The following is an 18,303-nucleotide window of genomic DNA, read 5'->3' as shown; positions in this document are numbered from 1 at the left end:
AGATCATCTGTGGTTTTGGGGTATGGTCTCATCAATATGCTGATGATACCCATCTGTCTACCCCAAACCACCCAAATGATGCCCTCGACGTGATGTCCTGATGCCTGGATGCTGTGCGGATCTGGATGGGGTGGAACAGGCTCAAGCTCAATCCCTCCAAGACTGAGTGGCTGTGGTTTCTGTCTTCCCGATTTGTGCATCTTGTTCCATCTTTGATGATAGGGGGAGAAATTTTAGCCCCCTCAGAGAAGACTCGCAATCTGGGAAACCTCCCGGATACGCGGCTTAGTTTAGAAGAACACCTGACAGCCATGACCAGGGGGGCCTTTTACCAGGTTTGCCTGGTACGTCAATTGCGCCCCTTCCTGGATCGGGATGCTCTGTGCACAGTCACTCATGCCCTCGTCCTTTCTCGCCTGGACTACTGCAATGCTCTCTACATGGGGCTGCCCTTGAAGAGCACCCGGAGGCTTCACTGGTCTAGAATGTGGTCGCGCAGGTTGTCATGGGGGTATCTAGGTTACACCCCTTTTAGGCGGCCTGCACTGGTTGCTGGTTGTTTTCCGGGTGCGATTCAAGGTATTAATTTTGACCTTTAAAGCGCTCCATGGCTTAGGCCCAGGGTACCTGTGAGACCACCTGCTGCCACCAGTAGTCTCCGACCGTCCAGTACGATCCCACAGAGTTGGCCTCCTCAGGGTGCCGTCGGCCAGACAGTGTCAGCTGGTGACTCCCAGGGGGAGAGCCTTCTCTGTGGGAGCGCCCTCCCTCTGGAATGAGCTGCCCCCGGAGATTCCCATAATCCCTGACCTCCGGTCCTTCCGACACGCCCTAAAAAGTTGGCTTTTCCAGCAAGCCGGCCTAGCCTGTTAATTTTATCTCATTTTTTTAAATGTAATTGTCCTATAAATTGGGTTTGTTTTTTGGATATGTATTAAATTTCTTTTTAACTTTCGGGATATGTGTTTTTTAATGTTGTACGCCGCCCTGAGTCCTTTGGGAGTAGGGCGGCATATTAATTCAATAAAGCAAACAAACAAACAATAATGTATTTTTTAAAAAATCTATCTGAGCTCCTTTATTATGTACAGGGTGCTATATGAGGTGTTTGTTTATAAAAAATAATAAATCAATCAACAAATGGAAGTTAAAATCAAATACTGATCTATATTTACAACCAAGTTCTTTTATTTATTTATTTTTCTTTTGCTTTCTTTTTTATTCTTTTTTATTTATTTTTCTTCTGCCATTTATAAACAACAATAAATAACAATCTAATGGAGATTTTGGTATTAAGTATTAAGCTCAAGAAAGAAACATTTATTACACCGCAAAACAATTACATCCATGTTGCCATTGTCGATCAATGATTTTAAATGTACAATTTAAACAATCCTTTGGACATTAACTGTTCAAGAACCATGGTTAATATTGAAGTGAATATTTTTTTCCTCATTTAAAAAAGCTTGTTTTCCAAATAAATATAGGGCACAAAATAATGATCTAATATTTCAAAGAAAAGATTCAGAGAAATTATATTCTGAAGTCATTTTTGAAGAGATTTTAACAACTATTGCTTTGTATGCCACCTTTGTGTGTGGCTTTCAATGTCTCTAACTGCATACATGACCTGATAATAGATAAGAGTTTCTTTAGAAGGACACTTCTGGTGCATTGCAGAACATATGAATTTCTGTATGTTTATTTTCCTGTAACTCTTTACCTTTTTTCCTCCTCTCCCTTTCATGGGTATCTTCACATGGGAATCAACATTTATTTATTTATTTATATTTCATATTTCTTATCCTCCCATTTGCCTCAGATAGAATCGTTGAGTGGTGTACAATGTAATCAATAAAATAAACTTAAAATCATAATAATTTAACTATTTACTTTAAAAAGCTTGCTACGTTATCTCTCATGCATTCATGGATTGAATGCTACTTAAATATATTTACATCTCTATATATATCAAGGTACATTATTATATGTTACCTTGATGTGGTGATATGATGGAGGAATGCATACACCCCAAACTGCAAAGACAGAACAAAAAAGGCCTATTTGGTGGAAATAAACAATTAGGATTCATTCAAGGAGACTGGCATAAACATCAGTTTCACTTCTTTTTTAGTTGTTCCTTCGTATTCAGATCAGGTCTCAGAATAATGATATAGCACTTGGGGGAAAAGATGCAGGCCAATAATCCAGCCGCTGAAGACAAAATGGAGAAGATCTCCACAGCAACCACATATTTTCCCTTGGTGCTCAAATAGGTGGGAACAAATGTCACCCAGACACTGCAAAAGACCAACATGCTGAAGGTGATGAATTTGGCTTCATTGAAGCTATCAGGTAAATTCCTAGCCAAGAAGGCTACCGTGAATGTGACAGCTGTCAAGAAGCCCATACAGCCAAGGACAGTATAAAACATAGTGGTTGATCCCTCATTGCATTCCAAGACAATTTCTTCAACTATGGAGTGCATGTCTGAATCTGGAAATGGGGGAGAAATTGCCAACCAAACTACACAGATGGTGAACTGAACCATGAAGACAGATAGCACGATTGTGTTGGTCATCCTTCTCCCCACCCATTTCCTTATTTTGGAGCCTGGCTTGGTGGTCATGAAAGCAAGCACTACTATGGTTGTTTTACCCAAAATACAAGAAAGGGCTATAGAGAAAGTGATGCCAAAAGTAGTTTGTCGCATGAGACATTTCACTTGATCCGGTTGCCCAATGAAGAGGAGAGTACAAAGGAAGGAGAGCAGGAGAGCAATGAGAAGTGTATAGGTGAGGTTCCTGTTGTTGGCTTTGACAATGGGAGTGTCCTTGTGTTTAATGAAGATTCCCAACACCACAGCTGAGATGACAGAAAAGGAGACTGCAATAATTACCAAAGAAATACCCAACGGCTCTTGGAAAGTCAAATAAGTTACTATTTTTGGAAGACAATTATCTCGACCTTTGCTTGGATGTTGATCCTCTTGACATGGAAAACAATCATCTAAGTCTGGGGGAAAAGAACAAATAAATCTCTTTCATGGAACCATTATAGCTTTTAAGCATGAAAAAGTAATAACATACTAGATTTAATAAGATCCGATGAGTTCATATAATTTTTCTCAAAATAATTTACAATGAAATTCATTATATAATACAGTGTTCAGTTTTTAATATTCTTCATGTTATACAGTTATCTCAAAACTTTTATATGGCATTTACTCTTCAGGTGGAATAGGCAGGAAAAAGAATTTAAATAGCACAAAAAAATGCTACACAAATTGAATTTGATGGAAAATGACCTTACGTTCAAAAATATATAATTTTAAAAACGTCTGGATAGAGGTCACTTCCGGGATCTGATGACGACGGACGTGTTTGTCCACCACTCGTCTCCCCAGTGGGTCCCTTAGGGGTCACAGGAGCCCTTGTAGGGGGTCCTGCTGAAGGGCGGCTGGCTGAGGCACCCCGCATGAGGCAGCAGCCAGCTGGGGTGCTTTTCGGCTTCGCCTAGGAGCTGGGGAGCGGGGGGGCAAGAGACAGCTTCGTGCAGCCCACCCTCTCGTCGGATGGCTCCGGAGGCTAAAAGAAAAGTTGGAGAAGTGCAGCTGGAGACTGAAGGAGGGGATCCTGACCGATGCTCTTAGAGGACTTAGGAGAAAAGCAACAATCACTTTGTGAGTCTTTTGTGTTTCTGTCCTTGAAAAGAGATTAGAGAGGGGGTTTACCCTTCCCCCCCTCGGACTAAGCGGCTTTGAAAATGGACCCTTGGGAAGAGAGAGGTTAAAAGACTGATTTATTTGACTTTTAATTGAAAATGACTTTCGCAACTGCTAGAAACGACTCTGAACTGTTGTTTTAAAACAAAAAACTTTTGGCGACTTCTTTCCCTGCAAAGGGGAGGGCCAAGATGGCGCTCACCCCTCTTCCTTTGTCTTTATGCAAATGAAGTCTGTCCTCTGAAGTTACTCCCAAAGAGAGAACAAGTGGATTGCTTGTTTACTCTCCCAAGGGGAAACTGGGACCTCCTCCTGTGTATGGATCTTCTGATCTTTGGCTGACTTTTCTCTGTATTCATCTTGGTATATTCTACTCTTGGAACTGCAAATTGGGTGCCATTGCGATTGTTTTCCTTTGGAGACCAGCGTAGCTGTGAAACCCTCTGACACCACTTCCCTTGGCAAGGATTTGCATCTCTGAACTTAAACAAATGGTGGCAAGGAAACCCCCTACTGGCAAAGCGCACTCAGCCCCTTCATCGGCTGCCCCAAGTCCCATGATGCAACAGTCCAAGATATCGTCAATGTTGCAGAAAGCAGTGGCTGGGGAGGATCCTAAGGAATTATCTGTTATGGAAATGTTTAAAGAACTTATGAAGGGACAGAATGAAATGAGGGCTGAGATCAAAGAAGAACTCAGAGTGGTTAAAGAACATATGTTTCTGTTCAATTTAGCCGGCCTGGCCTAATTCCTAATTCCCAATTTTAGTTCCTCAAGCCTGCATTTTTAAAATTTCTTAGGGGTATGCTTTTAGTTGTTTTTAATTTAATTTTTAATTTTTACTTTTTGTACAGTTGTATGAGGTTTAATTCTTTTTTAAGGGTATAGGATATTCGTCTTTTGTATTCGTTTTAATGACACACCTGTACACCGCCCCGAGTCCCTTCGGGGAGAGGGTGCGGTCTATAAATACTGAAAATAAATAAAAATAAATAAATATAGCTGGAAATACACAACGAATTTTGGTGTTAGAGGACGGAATGGCAGGGCTGGGGGAAGAAGTGAAAGCAATGCATAAGGGAAACATAGATATGGAAAATTTTCAGACAAAAGTAGATTTTGAAAGAATGTCCTTTTTTCTTAGATTCCAGAACTTACCAGAAACAGAGAATGAAAACCTTAAAGATATTATGAGTACAATTCTAGCAGACTATCTCAAGAGAGATAAAAAACAAACATGGTGGGATATGGATCTAGCATATAGAATAAATTCAGCATATGCTAGAAGACACAATGTTCCGAGGGAGATACATGTTAAGTTTGTCAGGAGATCCACAAGGGACGAGGTATTTAAGACCCAAAGGGAAGAACCATTGAAATATAAGGGTTAAGAGATCACCATTCTCAAACAGATCCTGAAAAAATAAGAGACAGAAGGAGGAAATTGTCCTCCCTAGCAAAAAAACTATATGAAAAAGGGATCTGGTTTAAATGGATGATTCCGGAGAGGATGTTAATCTTCTGGGAGGGAAATCAGAATCAATACAGTCCAGGAGGCAGAGGCCTTCATTAAAAAGAATTTTCCACTCTCAGAGGAGGAACTGAGTGGGAGTAGTGAAAGAGACAGTAAAACACAAGAGAGTAAGATCCAAGACGGGAAGGAGGGGGGCACTGAGGCTCTCCCTAGCGACAGGGAGGAAGAAGCAATATCGAAAAGGCTCAGATCTCAAAAATAAAATTATTTGGAACAATAGCAGTTAGTGATATATTAGAAAACGACAGAGAGAAACATGTAAGAACACAAGACTAAAAATATAGAGTAAGATTTGGTTTACTGTTTTCTTCTATAAATTTGTTGTACAATGTTATATAAATGAGTATCGTGCTGGGATCTCTACCAGTAGTATGAAAGCTGCCAAAAAATTTTGTATACCTATTTACCCTTAACTATATACTTGAAAACCAATAAAACTTTGTTTTAAAAAAAAGTCTGGATTGTTTATTGACATGCAATGGTTACCTGCCAAATGTCTACAAGCCATAAGAAGAAGAGTCCAAATCTGAGTATTCTATTGATCCTTAAGAGAGATTATGCTATTTAAAATGAATTGGTAGATTGTAGCATTAAATATTTCCCAAATGTGCTGTTTCAAAAAGCAACTGGACTTTCTTTGTTTTTTCTTTGAAAACATTTTGCTTCTCATCCAAGAAGCTTCTTCAATTCTGAGTGAAGCAAGTCAGTCAGAACTGAAGAAGCCTCTTGGATGTTTTCAAGGAAACAAGGAACTCCACTTGCCTTTTGAAAAAGCAACTTTGGGACAGAAAGCACTTTGGATGACTGAGAATCTTCATAGACATTAAATATCTCTTTGAATTAGAAACAAGTAGTTCACATTTTTCATTGCTCATCTATACAACCTATTAGACAGCTCAAAATTTTCAGACACCATAATACTGATTAAAAAGTGAACCCCAATTTTATTTATTAAATTATTGATATATTCAATATATTCCTTTGCTCACCCATTTGGTCAGCTATCTTGCCTTCTGGGCACTGTCTACAGTCGTAGCAGCAGGATAATTTCCCTTCTATTTTTACCTTGCTGTAGCCAAAAGGACATTTCCCATTACAGATGGAAAGAGGCAATGTCTGTTCATAAATAAAACCAGAATTATTTCACATAAAGAACGTAAAGGTCAAGAGTGTTCATTTTATCAGGTATATATACCCAAACTTTTCACATCCTGATCAAACTTTAGTGTACTATTTCCCCATTTTTCTTTGTTTAAATTCACAAAAACAATCCTTCCGAAACTTTTGAAAATCTATCAAGATTTCTGGGTGTCCTGAATCCCGGGATCTCCAATCATTTCCCCATGTTTGGGGTGCTTGGAGGGAAAATCAGGCAACTATGGCAGAAGGCGGAGTATCAGAAGAAAGCCTGATTTCAGCTGGAGGAGTTCAGCCAGCCCCAGACATCAAAGCTCCAGACATCCAAGCTGCAATGCCTTTCCCAGCGGCAGAAGCAAGAAAGGATGAGTACTGGTGGAAATCAACCCCTAAGGCAGCTGAAGTTGCGTTCCCTTACCCCAATTCTCAAATAAAGGGAAGGTTCTCGAGAGAGCTGGCAAGGGTGGACTGGATATAGGACTGGGCACAAGCCAGGCTCCCAAAGCCCCAGATGGAATCCCTGGAGTGTGCAATAGAGCAACTGAGAGAGGATTTTGACCGGACCACCCACCATGATGAATTAGAGGTGGGGAAAATTTGACAGGGACTCAGACCAGCTAGCTCTATTCCTTGATTCAGTAGATACCCACCTAAAATGCTATGGGCACCTGTACCCATCCCCCAGAGCCATGGTGAACACCATCACAGAGGGGCTAGAGGAAGAAGTTGATCCTAATAAATGACTGCATTTCTTTTGAACTTTGTCTCGAGGCTCATAAATTAATTAGGTCATCTCTGGAAACTTCACAATAGGCTTAAGACTTGAACTTTGGGTGCTATCTAACAAAATGAAATTCAACGGTGAAAAAAGTTAGGTTCTACATTTAGGCAAGAAAAACAAAATGCACAGGTACAATATATATGGTACCTTGCTCAATAGTAGGAACCATGAGAAGGGTCTTGTACTCCTAGTGGACAACCATTTAAATAATAGCCAGGAGTGTTTAGCCGCTGCCAAAAAAGGCAACAAGTTCTAGGCTACATAAACAGAGGGATAGAATCAAGATCACATGAAGTGCTAATACCAGTTTATAATGCCTTGATAAGGCCACACTTGGAATACTGCATCCGGACTGATCACCATGATGTACAAAAGATGTGCAGAGTCTAGAAAGAGTGCAGATGATTAGAGGTCTGGAGGCTAAAACATATGAAGAATTGTTGCAGGAACTGGCTATGTCTAATTTCATGAAAAGAAGGACAAGAGTAGACATGATAGAAGTGTTCCAATATTTCAGGATCTGCCACAAAGAAGAGGGAGTTAAACTATTCTCCAAAGCAGCTGAGGGTAGGCAGGAAGCAATTGGTCGAAACTAACCAAGGAGAGAAGCAATTTTGAACTAACAGAAATTTCCTGACTGTTAGAACAATGAATCATTGGAATAACCTGCCTCCAGAAGTTGTGAATACAACATGGGAGATTTTAAAGAAAAGATTGGACAACCATTTGTCTGAAATGATGTAGGGTTTCCTGAGTAGGGGGGGGGGGGAATTGGACTAGAATACCTCCAAAGTTATGCTGTTATTTCCCAAACAATCATGCTGAATTTGCAAGTTGAAATCCACCCCTCATAAACTTGCTGGGTTAGAGAAACATTTTCTTAACTGTTCCTTTTTTTTCTGATGTAGTTAAAGACACCTAATTACTTCAATTCAATTGTCCTTTATATGGCTCAGCAAGGATTTAATACGTAGAAATATTGTTTCACGAAAATGACATATTAGGATTCAAACAAACAAAATAATTCTATTTCCTTCGGGGTCCAAATATATATGTAGTCACTTGGACTGTTAGATTTATAGTCAGGCTTCTCCAAAAAGGACATCTCATCTACCACACTTTGAGGTTGAATGTAAAACTAATTAATTCACTTAAGTGCCTACTGTTGTCCATCTCTAGGATACATTTCATTATTTATCTTAGCATTCTGTTTTTCCATACTCCCTTTTTACCTTACTGGTAAAAGGGATTATTATGCGCGCTCCCTACGCTCCCCGGCTCCTGGGGCAAAGCTGGAGCCCCCCCGTGGGCGCCGCCATTCCAGGGGGTCCCAGCAAGCCACCCCTATAGCAGGGCGCCACTCCAAGGCACCCTGTGGTCCCCTTAGACTTCAGGGGAGCCCACCGGAGCAGCGAAAAGGCGGACGTGTGCATCCGTCACCTTCGGCTGCCAGAAGTTGTCTCTGTTGTTCACTCTAAATTGTTATGTGCATGCACGAAGAACAATTTACATTGAACAGTGCAAGTGTGTGCAGAATGCAGCGCACAACTGGCACACATCTAGCACGCACGCGGGTTGCGAACCCGTAGTAAAATGTGCAGCAACCCACCCCTGCAGTACAATCCTAGGCTGTATTAACAAAGGGATAGAAAAAAGATTTGGATTCGTAACTGGCTGACCAACCGCACTCAATGTATAGTCCTCAATGGAATTGCACCAACAGTTTCATTGCAGTGGAGTACCCCAAGGCTCTGTTTTTGGCCAAGTACTCTTCAATAACTTCATCAATGATTTGTATAAGGGGATAGATGGGGAACTCATCAAATTTGCAGATGACACCATCTGCAATAGCCAACACTCTAGAAGATAGATGTCAACTTGTAAAGCATTTCCATGAGTATTATTAAGTTGACATAGAAAAGGGAGAAGAATTACATGCATGTTAATATACATGAAAAAAAAATGAGGTTGTTATATCCAATTTTGATTATGATTGTGATTAATTATTTACTTATGTGGATCAATGAATACATGATTCCCTAAAAAGTGGGGAAAAAATGAGACACACCTGGTTAAATATGAGGGGCCAAACAGCATCCTTGGCAGAAATGGTAAGGAGCTTCTCTGGAGGAGCCATGGGGTCAATTTTTCCAATTTGGACTTTCAGAAAGGACATGTTTGGGAATGTGACCCAATTGAAAACATCAAACCCAGTTTCCAATTCTCCATTGGAGTCAAAAGAAACCTTTTCTCCAGCACTGTTGTTAAAGGAGACTTGCTGCAAAAAATGATGGAGCTGAATGGGAAAAAAAACCCAAAGAAATATAAATATTAACTGGATTCTTTGAAAGGAATCATAAAGATACTTTACATAACTGATTCATACATAAAATAAAGTTCATATGTTAGTGGGTGTTTATTCAAATTTTTTCAATAGCTTCTGTTTATTTTCAAATTACATCAAATTTTGCACAAATGGCCTTCATGGTTTAGATTATTCAGATAATATTTGAAAAAAATAATAATAATAGTTTTTTTTTTAAATGCTTTAATTTTTGGAAAGAGAATACCATGAATGTTCAAAACTATCTGTAAAGAGAGGGAGGTCTACTGTTAAGTATTATGAACTATAAATAAAGACACTTTCAAAAGAAAAGGAGGAAAAAAATCTATAAGCCAACATTTTCTACATGATTCCTGGATTTGATTAGTAAACACGACCTGCCATGGTGATTGAAAGAAGTACTTCAAGCTCCTCTTATTCATTTTTTGACTCCACCTCAGTTTGGAGGAATGCAAGGCTCTCAAAGCATGTGCCACAGCATAGACTGCATTGTAGATGCTGTAACTATGTCCACCCATGGTGGTCTCAAAGACTGAATTGGGAAGAGTCTCCAGTTTCTCTTCTCCAGTGCAGATCCTTTCAGCATCCTCATCTGTAACATCACTGGAGAATGAGCATTCAAATGCATCTTTCCAGAAATCCCTAATAAATCCATCTTCTCTGTCAAAATTTGGGTTTTTCTTCTGAACAAATTGTTGAAATCCTCTTAACTCCTTTGAGTGAAGTGCAAAGGAAATTGCACCATGGAGAAAATCAATGGGCAATGGTCTGTGCATCAGAATAGAGGTGAATTCCATTTGAGCTGTCATGATCCAAACTTTGGCTTTTCTCTCCTTTGGAATATCATCCGAATCTAAACCAGAGATCATCATCCTCAATGTCACTATGCTTGTAATTTCAGCATTGAAGATGACTGCAATGACTGTACTCCCCATGATCACTTTATATATTTTATCTGCCTTATCCACCATTTCAGCAGCTTCACTGCCATACATCATTTGGGGTAGACATTCTATAAAGTCAAAGCAGATTCCTCTCTCTGAAAACATGGAAAGACTCTTTTGAACAAATCTCTCCCTATCTTCCTCAAACAGAGAAATCAACCCAACCCAGGTCCATCCAAAATGCAATAGTAAATGTAGCACTCCTTTAAGTTGGTGGATCTCATCAGGGAACATCCATTTGACAAAAATTCCTTCTTGGTCATTATTCATCAAAGGAGCTGATCCATATGTAATCTAATTGGGGAAATATGGGTGAACATAGGGTGAAAGGAAACAGACTTTTAAAAAATTAAAGAAAGAATGCTTTTTTAACATAATACAATAATTGGGTTTGGGTAGGATACAGAAAGAGGCTTCATCAAATGCACTGTAAGGGTTATGGATGTAATCAAAGAAGTGACTGGCCTTTGTGATGTTACTATTTAATACATTTACTATTATATGACAAATAGTTCTTGCCTCTGGAATCTTTGTCATAGGAGTTATCATAAGGACTTAACATCTGAAAATAACAACTAGCTCATGAACTTGTTCCACATTTCTTCTCACCTGGGGAAATTTGTAGTTGCACAGAGTTGTTGCCATGTTGAGACAGGTTTTAGTCTGGGGTCCTCCAATGACAGCTACTGTATTGGTTTGGTCATTACATTTGTAGTTGGGGATAAATTTATCTTTTGTAGATAGAAATTTCATTGCTAAAAGAGATGCTGTGTATTCCTCAAGATAATTGGTAGCGATGTGGAAGCCGAGGCTAACGTTGGGTAAAATATCAAAATGTTCATTGATCTCCTTTACAGCAAATTCCAAAGCCAAAGCATGTTGATAATTATGAGTGAGGAACCTTCAGTGAAAGTTACAAATGACATTAAAGGTTGCTGCTTCAGATTCAGACAGTTAATATTTTTAATAATATGTATGTAGTGCTTATGCATTTTGATATAAGGAATCAGTGATGAGGAGGGGGAGATAAGCTAACATTGTAGTGAGAAAGCATTTGTAGCCTGCATTCTTCTCTATTTTAGATTATACTTCTGGTGAACTGCCAAATTCATTGTAAAATATCTCTTCCAAAATCACCTTGGATGTCAAAGAAACATTTAATTTCAGTTCTATCTATATTTTGTCAGTGATTTTTAATGGTGGGAAGTCAGTTTAATGTTTCAACACTAAACAAGTCTGAAAAGAATTCTCAAATGCACTTGGGGATGCTTTATTTCTTGGTGAGATGAAACGGGGGGGATTCGGATGAACCTGAGGGCATGTAGAACCTCTAGATTTTTATTTTCAAAAAAGGACTTTATTGAAGGAAGAAAGTCTCCTGATGAAAAATTCATACAATTTATGAGTCACATCACTTTGTCTCAATTTGACATTCTGTATTTAAAAAAGGAGGCATTTCTGTGAATTCTCTAATAAAAATGGCTATATATGGACATAGGAAGTTGATTATTGACTAAATAGCAAATGATATGGTTCAGGAAAAAAATACTACAGGAAAAAAGAAACTGGAGGAGAAGCAGTTACAGGAGGATACTTACAGATACTGATCAAGCACTTCACGAGAGGGGAAGCTTTCAAAAGTGATCTCATTGGAAAGAAAGAAGACCTGATAAATAATTGCAGCAATGATTAAGTCTCCAGGTTGATAATATTTGTGAACAATTGGAAGAGGACTACTGAGTTTGCACTTGTAAACAGGAGAAATTAATACTATGTTAGGAAAAAAGAATAAAATCAATGTTCTGAATATAACCAACTCACTATAACATATGGCCATAGTAGATATTAAACAGTAGCTCCTATTTTATCATTCAGATGAAGAATTGGGTTGGCCACCCATTAATGTTACCTACAGTTAATACAATGAACATTCTATGGAATTAACAATAGGAAATATCAAGTCTAACAGAAATCCCCCTTTTCCCTGCCTGCATGTAGTTCTGTATTTCTGAACAGAGATTAATGCAATGTAATGTTTCAATCTAGGATCACAGTTTTGTCAGTGTCTGCTGGAATGCCCTTGTGACATGGAGAAGAAGTGACAATGACTATACTTAATGAGAAATCAATAATATTACTTGCAACAGTACTTTGTTTGAAAAATATCAGAGAGAGACATGCTTATTATGTCTTAGTAGACACTACTGCATTGTTATGAACTTTTGGAACTTAGACATTAAGTGGAAAATGGGAGAGTGAAAGGTCATACGTACAAAAGAAAAAAATAGAGAAAACAATAGCGGAAATACATTTATTGAACTCATTTTTCTTACTCTTTGCTTAATATAATAAGTATCATGATACTATTACCAATATATGGTCTATCATGATACTTCTACTATTACCCATTCCTTGCCACAACTCTTGCCCTCCAGGTATGTTCCAAAACATGCCAATCAGAGTTGGGATTCAGCTGGTTCTCTCTGGTTCAGGTGAATCAGTAGCGGTAGCTGCAGGAGGCTCTACCCAACATCTGGACATAATGTATAAACACTCCGCATGCATCATTTTTGGCCTCTACGCACCCCATTTTTGGCCCATTCCAGGCAATGCGTATCACCGCCATCTATGACTGCCAAATGGGATGCATGTAAAACAGAACACATGGAGGCCAAAAATAGGATGCATGGAGGCCAAAAATGGGATGCGCAAACACCTAAAATGGGGCGTGTGGAGGCTGAAAAGGGGAAGAGTGGAAGCGGTGATAGGCCGTGGTGATCCTCGCAGCCAGGAACAACTGATTATCAGTTTTCCAGGAGGCTGATCCAACCACCAATCAGCTGCTCATGCTAAATCAGGCTGTACTTAAGCTGACCAGTCTGTTTGCTTTTTGCTGCAAGGAGGCAAATTGCTGGGAGCAGAGGCTGAAGGTTGGGGTATGTTGGGTGTGTGGGATTTGAGCTCTGTAATATTTGCTCTGTAAGATGACAGACATTTCCACCCACTTTTCTGGGTGGAGGGAGTGCATCTTAAAGTTTGAAAAATGTGGTATTATTCAATGTGGGTTTCTTTCTGAAAAATATAGGTGTATTTCATTAATGCCTTTTCCCTTGGTGTATTAATTGAGCCCTTTTGCCAATGTCCATATAGTGGTATATGGATAAACCATTTTCTGTATATAAGGAGCATGATGGCTCACATGGTTAGGATGCTGAGTAGGAGGTTAGCAAGCCCACCTTTGAGACCTAAGTGCTGCCATTGGATTGGGTTGAGCTTCCATCCTCTACTCCAGCTCCTGCCAGAGACATGAAAGGAGCCCCCAACTGGGCATCCTCTGGGCAATGGTGATATCTCAGGATAATCCTTTCAACCCGGAAGCATCGCGGTGCTTCTGACATAAGTTCAATGCGATCTGTTTCTGGCACCTTCCTCTATTGTCCCCCACCCCCCAATATAGGTGCCTGTTTGCTTTAGCTTGGCAGCTGCAATGACCTTCACCTCTTGGGTGACCCTGTTGGTGATATACAGTATACTCATAGCATACACTCACAATATTTCTTGTTAACCCCTCTCAGAAACGCCCACTACTACCACAATGAGGCAGCATGGTAGGATTTGAGGAGGGAGAATTATTTTAAGACATTTGCTACATGATCTGTATTGCTTACCAGTGTCCCACCAATTAAGACATCTCTCCTTTATAGGAAGCCCTTCTTCTGTGTTACAGAGTGCCCCTGGGATAGTGTCAATCCATAGGCACATTGTGCTCCACTATTGCAAGCATTTAGATTTCATTGAGGGTCGCATTAGAGTTTTGTTGATCTTGGGGTGGGAAGTGTCCAGTGTGGGCATGGCCAGCATGCTGCCACTCATGTCTGGGGATGGTCGACCCTGTTTGTTTGTTTTTTTATTTATTTTTTATTTATTTACTTGTCAACAAGTACAAGGAAAGAAGTATGAAAACACATGAAAAAATGGCACAAATAAATGGATATAAATAAGCAAAACATACCCATTAACACATAAAAAAAAGAGTACATATAAATGGGACAGTAGGACAGGGACAGTAGGCACGCTGGTGCGCTTATGCATGCCCCCTTTGGGACCTCTTAAGAAATGTGTAAGATCCATGGTAGACAGCTTAAAATAAAAGATATTGGCGTTGGGTTAAAGGAAATAACAATAATAATCAGATATTCCACATATTTACTACTCTATTGCTGAAATATTTTTTCCTGCAAAACACCACAAAAACCTGTGGTGGCCCAAGTGTTGTGCCAGGGAAAACAGGCTCCCAAGCTCCAATTTCATCTGTGATGACCTCCTACAATTCTCTGCCAGTGAAAACACAGTGGGGGGATATGCATGGCCCTCATAAGTTCCGTTTTCACTGGCAGAGGCACTGCAGGCTGGTCCTTCACTGTTTCCAGTAGCCCTGTGTGGCAGATCTAACCACTCTGTGGGCAGGATCTGAACTTTGGGCCTTGAGTTTGACACCCCTGCTTTAGATGATCTCTAAAAGCATTTTTCACCCTCAAGCTGCACGGTAGGACAATGATATGCCCTTGTGTTTACTACACTTTGGTTTGGTTCAAGATGGTTTCCTTCTGTCACATGAGTTGCCATTTAGTTTCTTGTGATTTAAATATTACACTGGGTTTAATGGTATGCTGCCAAAATGAAGTTTTGGATTAAGTTAATTAATCCAAGGAAGGAAGGAAGGAAGGAAGGAAGGAAGGAAGGAAGGAAGGAAGGAAGGAAGGAAGGAAGGAAGGATTTTCCAACTCAAGAAGCTTTTTCCACCATTCCAGCAGCTTCACTGTCATACATCACTTGAGGTAGACATTCTATAAAGTCAAAGCAGATTCCTCTCTCTGAAAACATGGAAAGGCTCTTTTGAACAAATCTCTCATAATCTTCTTCATACAGAGAAATCATTCCAACCCAGGTCCATCCCAAATGCAACAATAAGTACAGAATTCCTTTCAGCTGATTAATCTCATCAGGGAACGTCCATTTTACAAAAAGTGCTGAGTTGTCATTATACATCAACGGTGGTGATCCAAATGTGATCAAAGTGGAGGAAAGACAGAAGAACCTAGTTAAATGGGAGTTTTCTGAAAAAAATAAAAATAAAGGTTTAATGCATATATCTATATGTACTAAATAACTGGGCTTGAGTGGGTATGCAAGGCAAGTTCCTAAAACTATTTTTCCCAATTAATATATGCAAATTTATTACTGGTCATCAAACAACAGTGAGAGCCCTTTGTTGATAATCTTCATATCTAATAAATTTCTCATTAAATGACAAATATTTTTTGCATCTGGAATCCTTTTCATAAGAATGATTATGAGGACTCAACATCTGAAAATAATAAATGCATGAACTTTCCATCTTGCTCCATATTTGTAATTGCACAGAGTAGTTGCCATATGGATATAGATTTTAGTTTGGGGTCCTCCAATGATGGCTACCTTATTGGTCTGGTCATTAAATTTGTAGTTTGAGATAAATTTATCCTTTGTAAATAGAAATTCCATTGCTAAAAGGTAAGTTGTATATTACTCAAGATTGCTGGTAGCGATGTGGAAACTGAGGCTAACATTGGACAAAATCCTAGAATTTTCATTGATTTTTGAGTGCTCCCTCTGATATATGTTGTTTTCTGGACACTGCAGCAACTAGAGTACATTTGTTGTACCCCACCTGCCATACCAACTGTGACAATTCCTGTGGTAGACTGATGAGGCCATGCTTATAAATTCTTTAGCTTTCTCTCATTCATTAGCTTAGTGAAGTTCTTGACACTTTGAAAACATAGTGATGCTAAATTGTGTGTGAACGTAGAATTTAGAGATCACTAAGGTCCACTACAATCAGCAATAATGTAATCATATTACATTGGAGGCTAAAAGAGAAAAAAGAAAGAAGGAAGGAAGGAAGGAAGGAAGGAAGGAAGGAAGGAAGGAAGGAAGGAAGGAAGGAAGGAAATAAAAATGTATCAATAATAAATATATTATTGTTAGTTCTATTGCATGATAAAAGGGATGCAAATCATTAAAGAAATAGTGACAACACAACAATGGAAAAGGTAACATCATGTCTTCAGAATAGGATTTTAACCAAATTCAAGAGAGGATGATTTCTTAGTATGTTTCATGGTTGGAGTAAAAGCAAGGGGTAGGTCTTGTTTTTTCCTACCTATTTATTTACTGTTGCATCTATAATGTATTAGAGAGAGGTCAGGCAGAAGAGGTACAGGTGAAACTCGAAAAAATTATAATATCGTGTAAAAGTTCATTTATTTCAGTAATGCAATTTAAAAGGTGAAACCAATATATGAGATAAGACTCATTACATGCAAAGAAAGATAGTTCAAGCCGTGATTTGTAATAATTGTGATGATTAGGGCATAGAGCTCATGAAAACCCCAAATCCACCATATCAGAAAATTAGAATATTACATGCAATCAATAAAACAAGGATTGTACATAGAACAATATCAGACCTCTGAACAGTATAAGCATGCATATGTACTCAGTACTTGGTTTGGACCCCTTTTGCAGCAATTACTGCCTCAATGTGGCGTGGCATGGAAGCTATCAGCCTGTGGCATTGCTGAGGTGTTATGGAAGACCAGGATGCTTCAATAGTGGCCTTCAGCTCTTCTGTATTGTTCAGTCTCATGTCTCTCATCTTTCTCTTGACAATGCGCCATAGATTCGCTATGGGGTTCAGGTCAGACGGGTTTGCTGGCCAATCAAGCACAGTAATCCCACAGTCATTGAACCAGGTTTTTGTGCTTTTCGCAGTGTGGGCAGCTGGAAAATGAAATCAGCATCCCCATAAAGCTCGTTTGCGGAAGGAACCATGAAGTGCTCCAAAATCTCCCGGTAGATGGCTGCATTGACCCTGGTCTTAATGAAGCACAGTGGTCCAATGTCCTGTTGCTCAGTGATCCAAAGTCCTCTTTTCTGATGAGAACAACTTTTGCCAAAAGCACCAAAAACTGGTTCAATGACTGTTGGATTACTGTGCTTGATTGGCCTCTCCATTCTTCCTCCATACTCTGGATCCTTTGTTTCTAAATGAGATGCAAAAGTTGCTATTGAAGCATCCTTATTTTCCATAACACCTCAGCAATACCACAGGCTGATAGCTTCCATGCCATGCCACATTGAGGCAGTAACTGCTGCAAAAGGGTTTGCTCCAAACCAAGTACTGAGTACATTTCTATGCTTGTACTGTTCAGAGGTCCGATATTGTTCTATGTACAATCCTTGTTTTATTGATTGCATGTAATATTCAAATTTTCTGAGATGGTGGATTTGGGGTTTTCATGAGCTGTACGCCATAATCATCACAATTATGACAAATCACAGCTTGAACTATCTTGCTTTGCATGTAATGAGTCTATCTCATATATTAGTTTCACCTTTTAAGTTGCATTACTGAAATAAATGAACTTTTGCATGATATTCTAATTTTTCGAGTTTCACTTGTATGTTACTGATCCCGTACCCCATAAGCGCATTTTGTTAGATTGGACCTAGCATGAAAGCACTTTCTGCCCTGGCCTTACCTTGGGGATCATTCTCGTGCTCAAGGTGTAGCTGGCCACAACCATGTCGTCCTTCTGGAAAGCCCTTAAAAGATTGGAACGTCAAATGTCCTGGGGATTGTGTGATAGGGCAGCGTCTATGCATCATACGACATGATATAACGTGACCTGATCTGACCTGATATAATATGATATTTAATTGAAATGCACTGTCTGTTATTCTATTTAGTCATTTTGTATCTATCTTTGTAATTTAATTTGGTTTCCTTTTAA

At 39.3% G+C, this 18,303-nt stretch overlaps 1 protein-coding gene across 1 annotated transcript; it reads right to left on the bottom strand.

Annotated features, from left to right (window-relative positions):
* Positions 1-2,119: 2,119 nt before the first annotated feature.
* LOC309401287 (vomeronasal type-2 receptor 26-like) lies at positions 2,120-18,096 on the bottom strand (the record flags this gene model as incomplete). Its single annotated transcript, XM_081970355.1, has 4 exons — positions 2,120-3,015; positions 7,325-7,364; positions 11,075-11,314; positions 18,052-18,096. The coding sequence occupies 4 exons, from the start codon at positions 18,094-18,096 to the stop codon at positions 2,120-2,122; spliced, it is 1,221 nt and encodes a 406-aa protein (XP_081826481.1).
* Between the last annotated feature and the right edge of the window lie 207 nt (positions 18,097-18,303).

This window comes from Natrix helvetica (genome assembly GCF_964273705.1).
Source record: "Natrix helvetica genome assembly, chromosome: Z".
NCBI lineage: Eukaryota > Metazoa > Chordata > Lepidosauria > Squamata > Natricidae > Natrix > Natrix helvetica.
The sequence above is the reverse complement of the archived record's forward strand: the minus strand, read 5'-3'. Positions and strand labels throughout refer to the sequence as shown.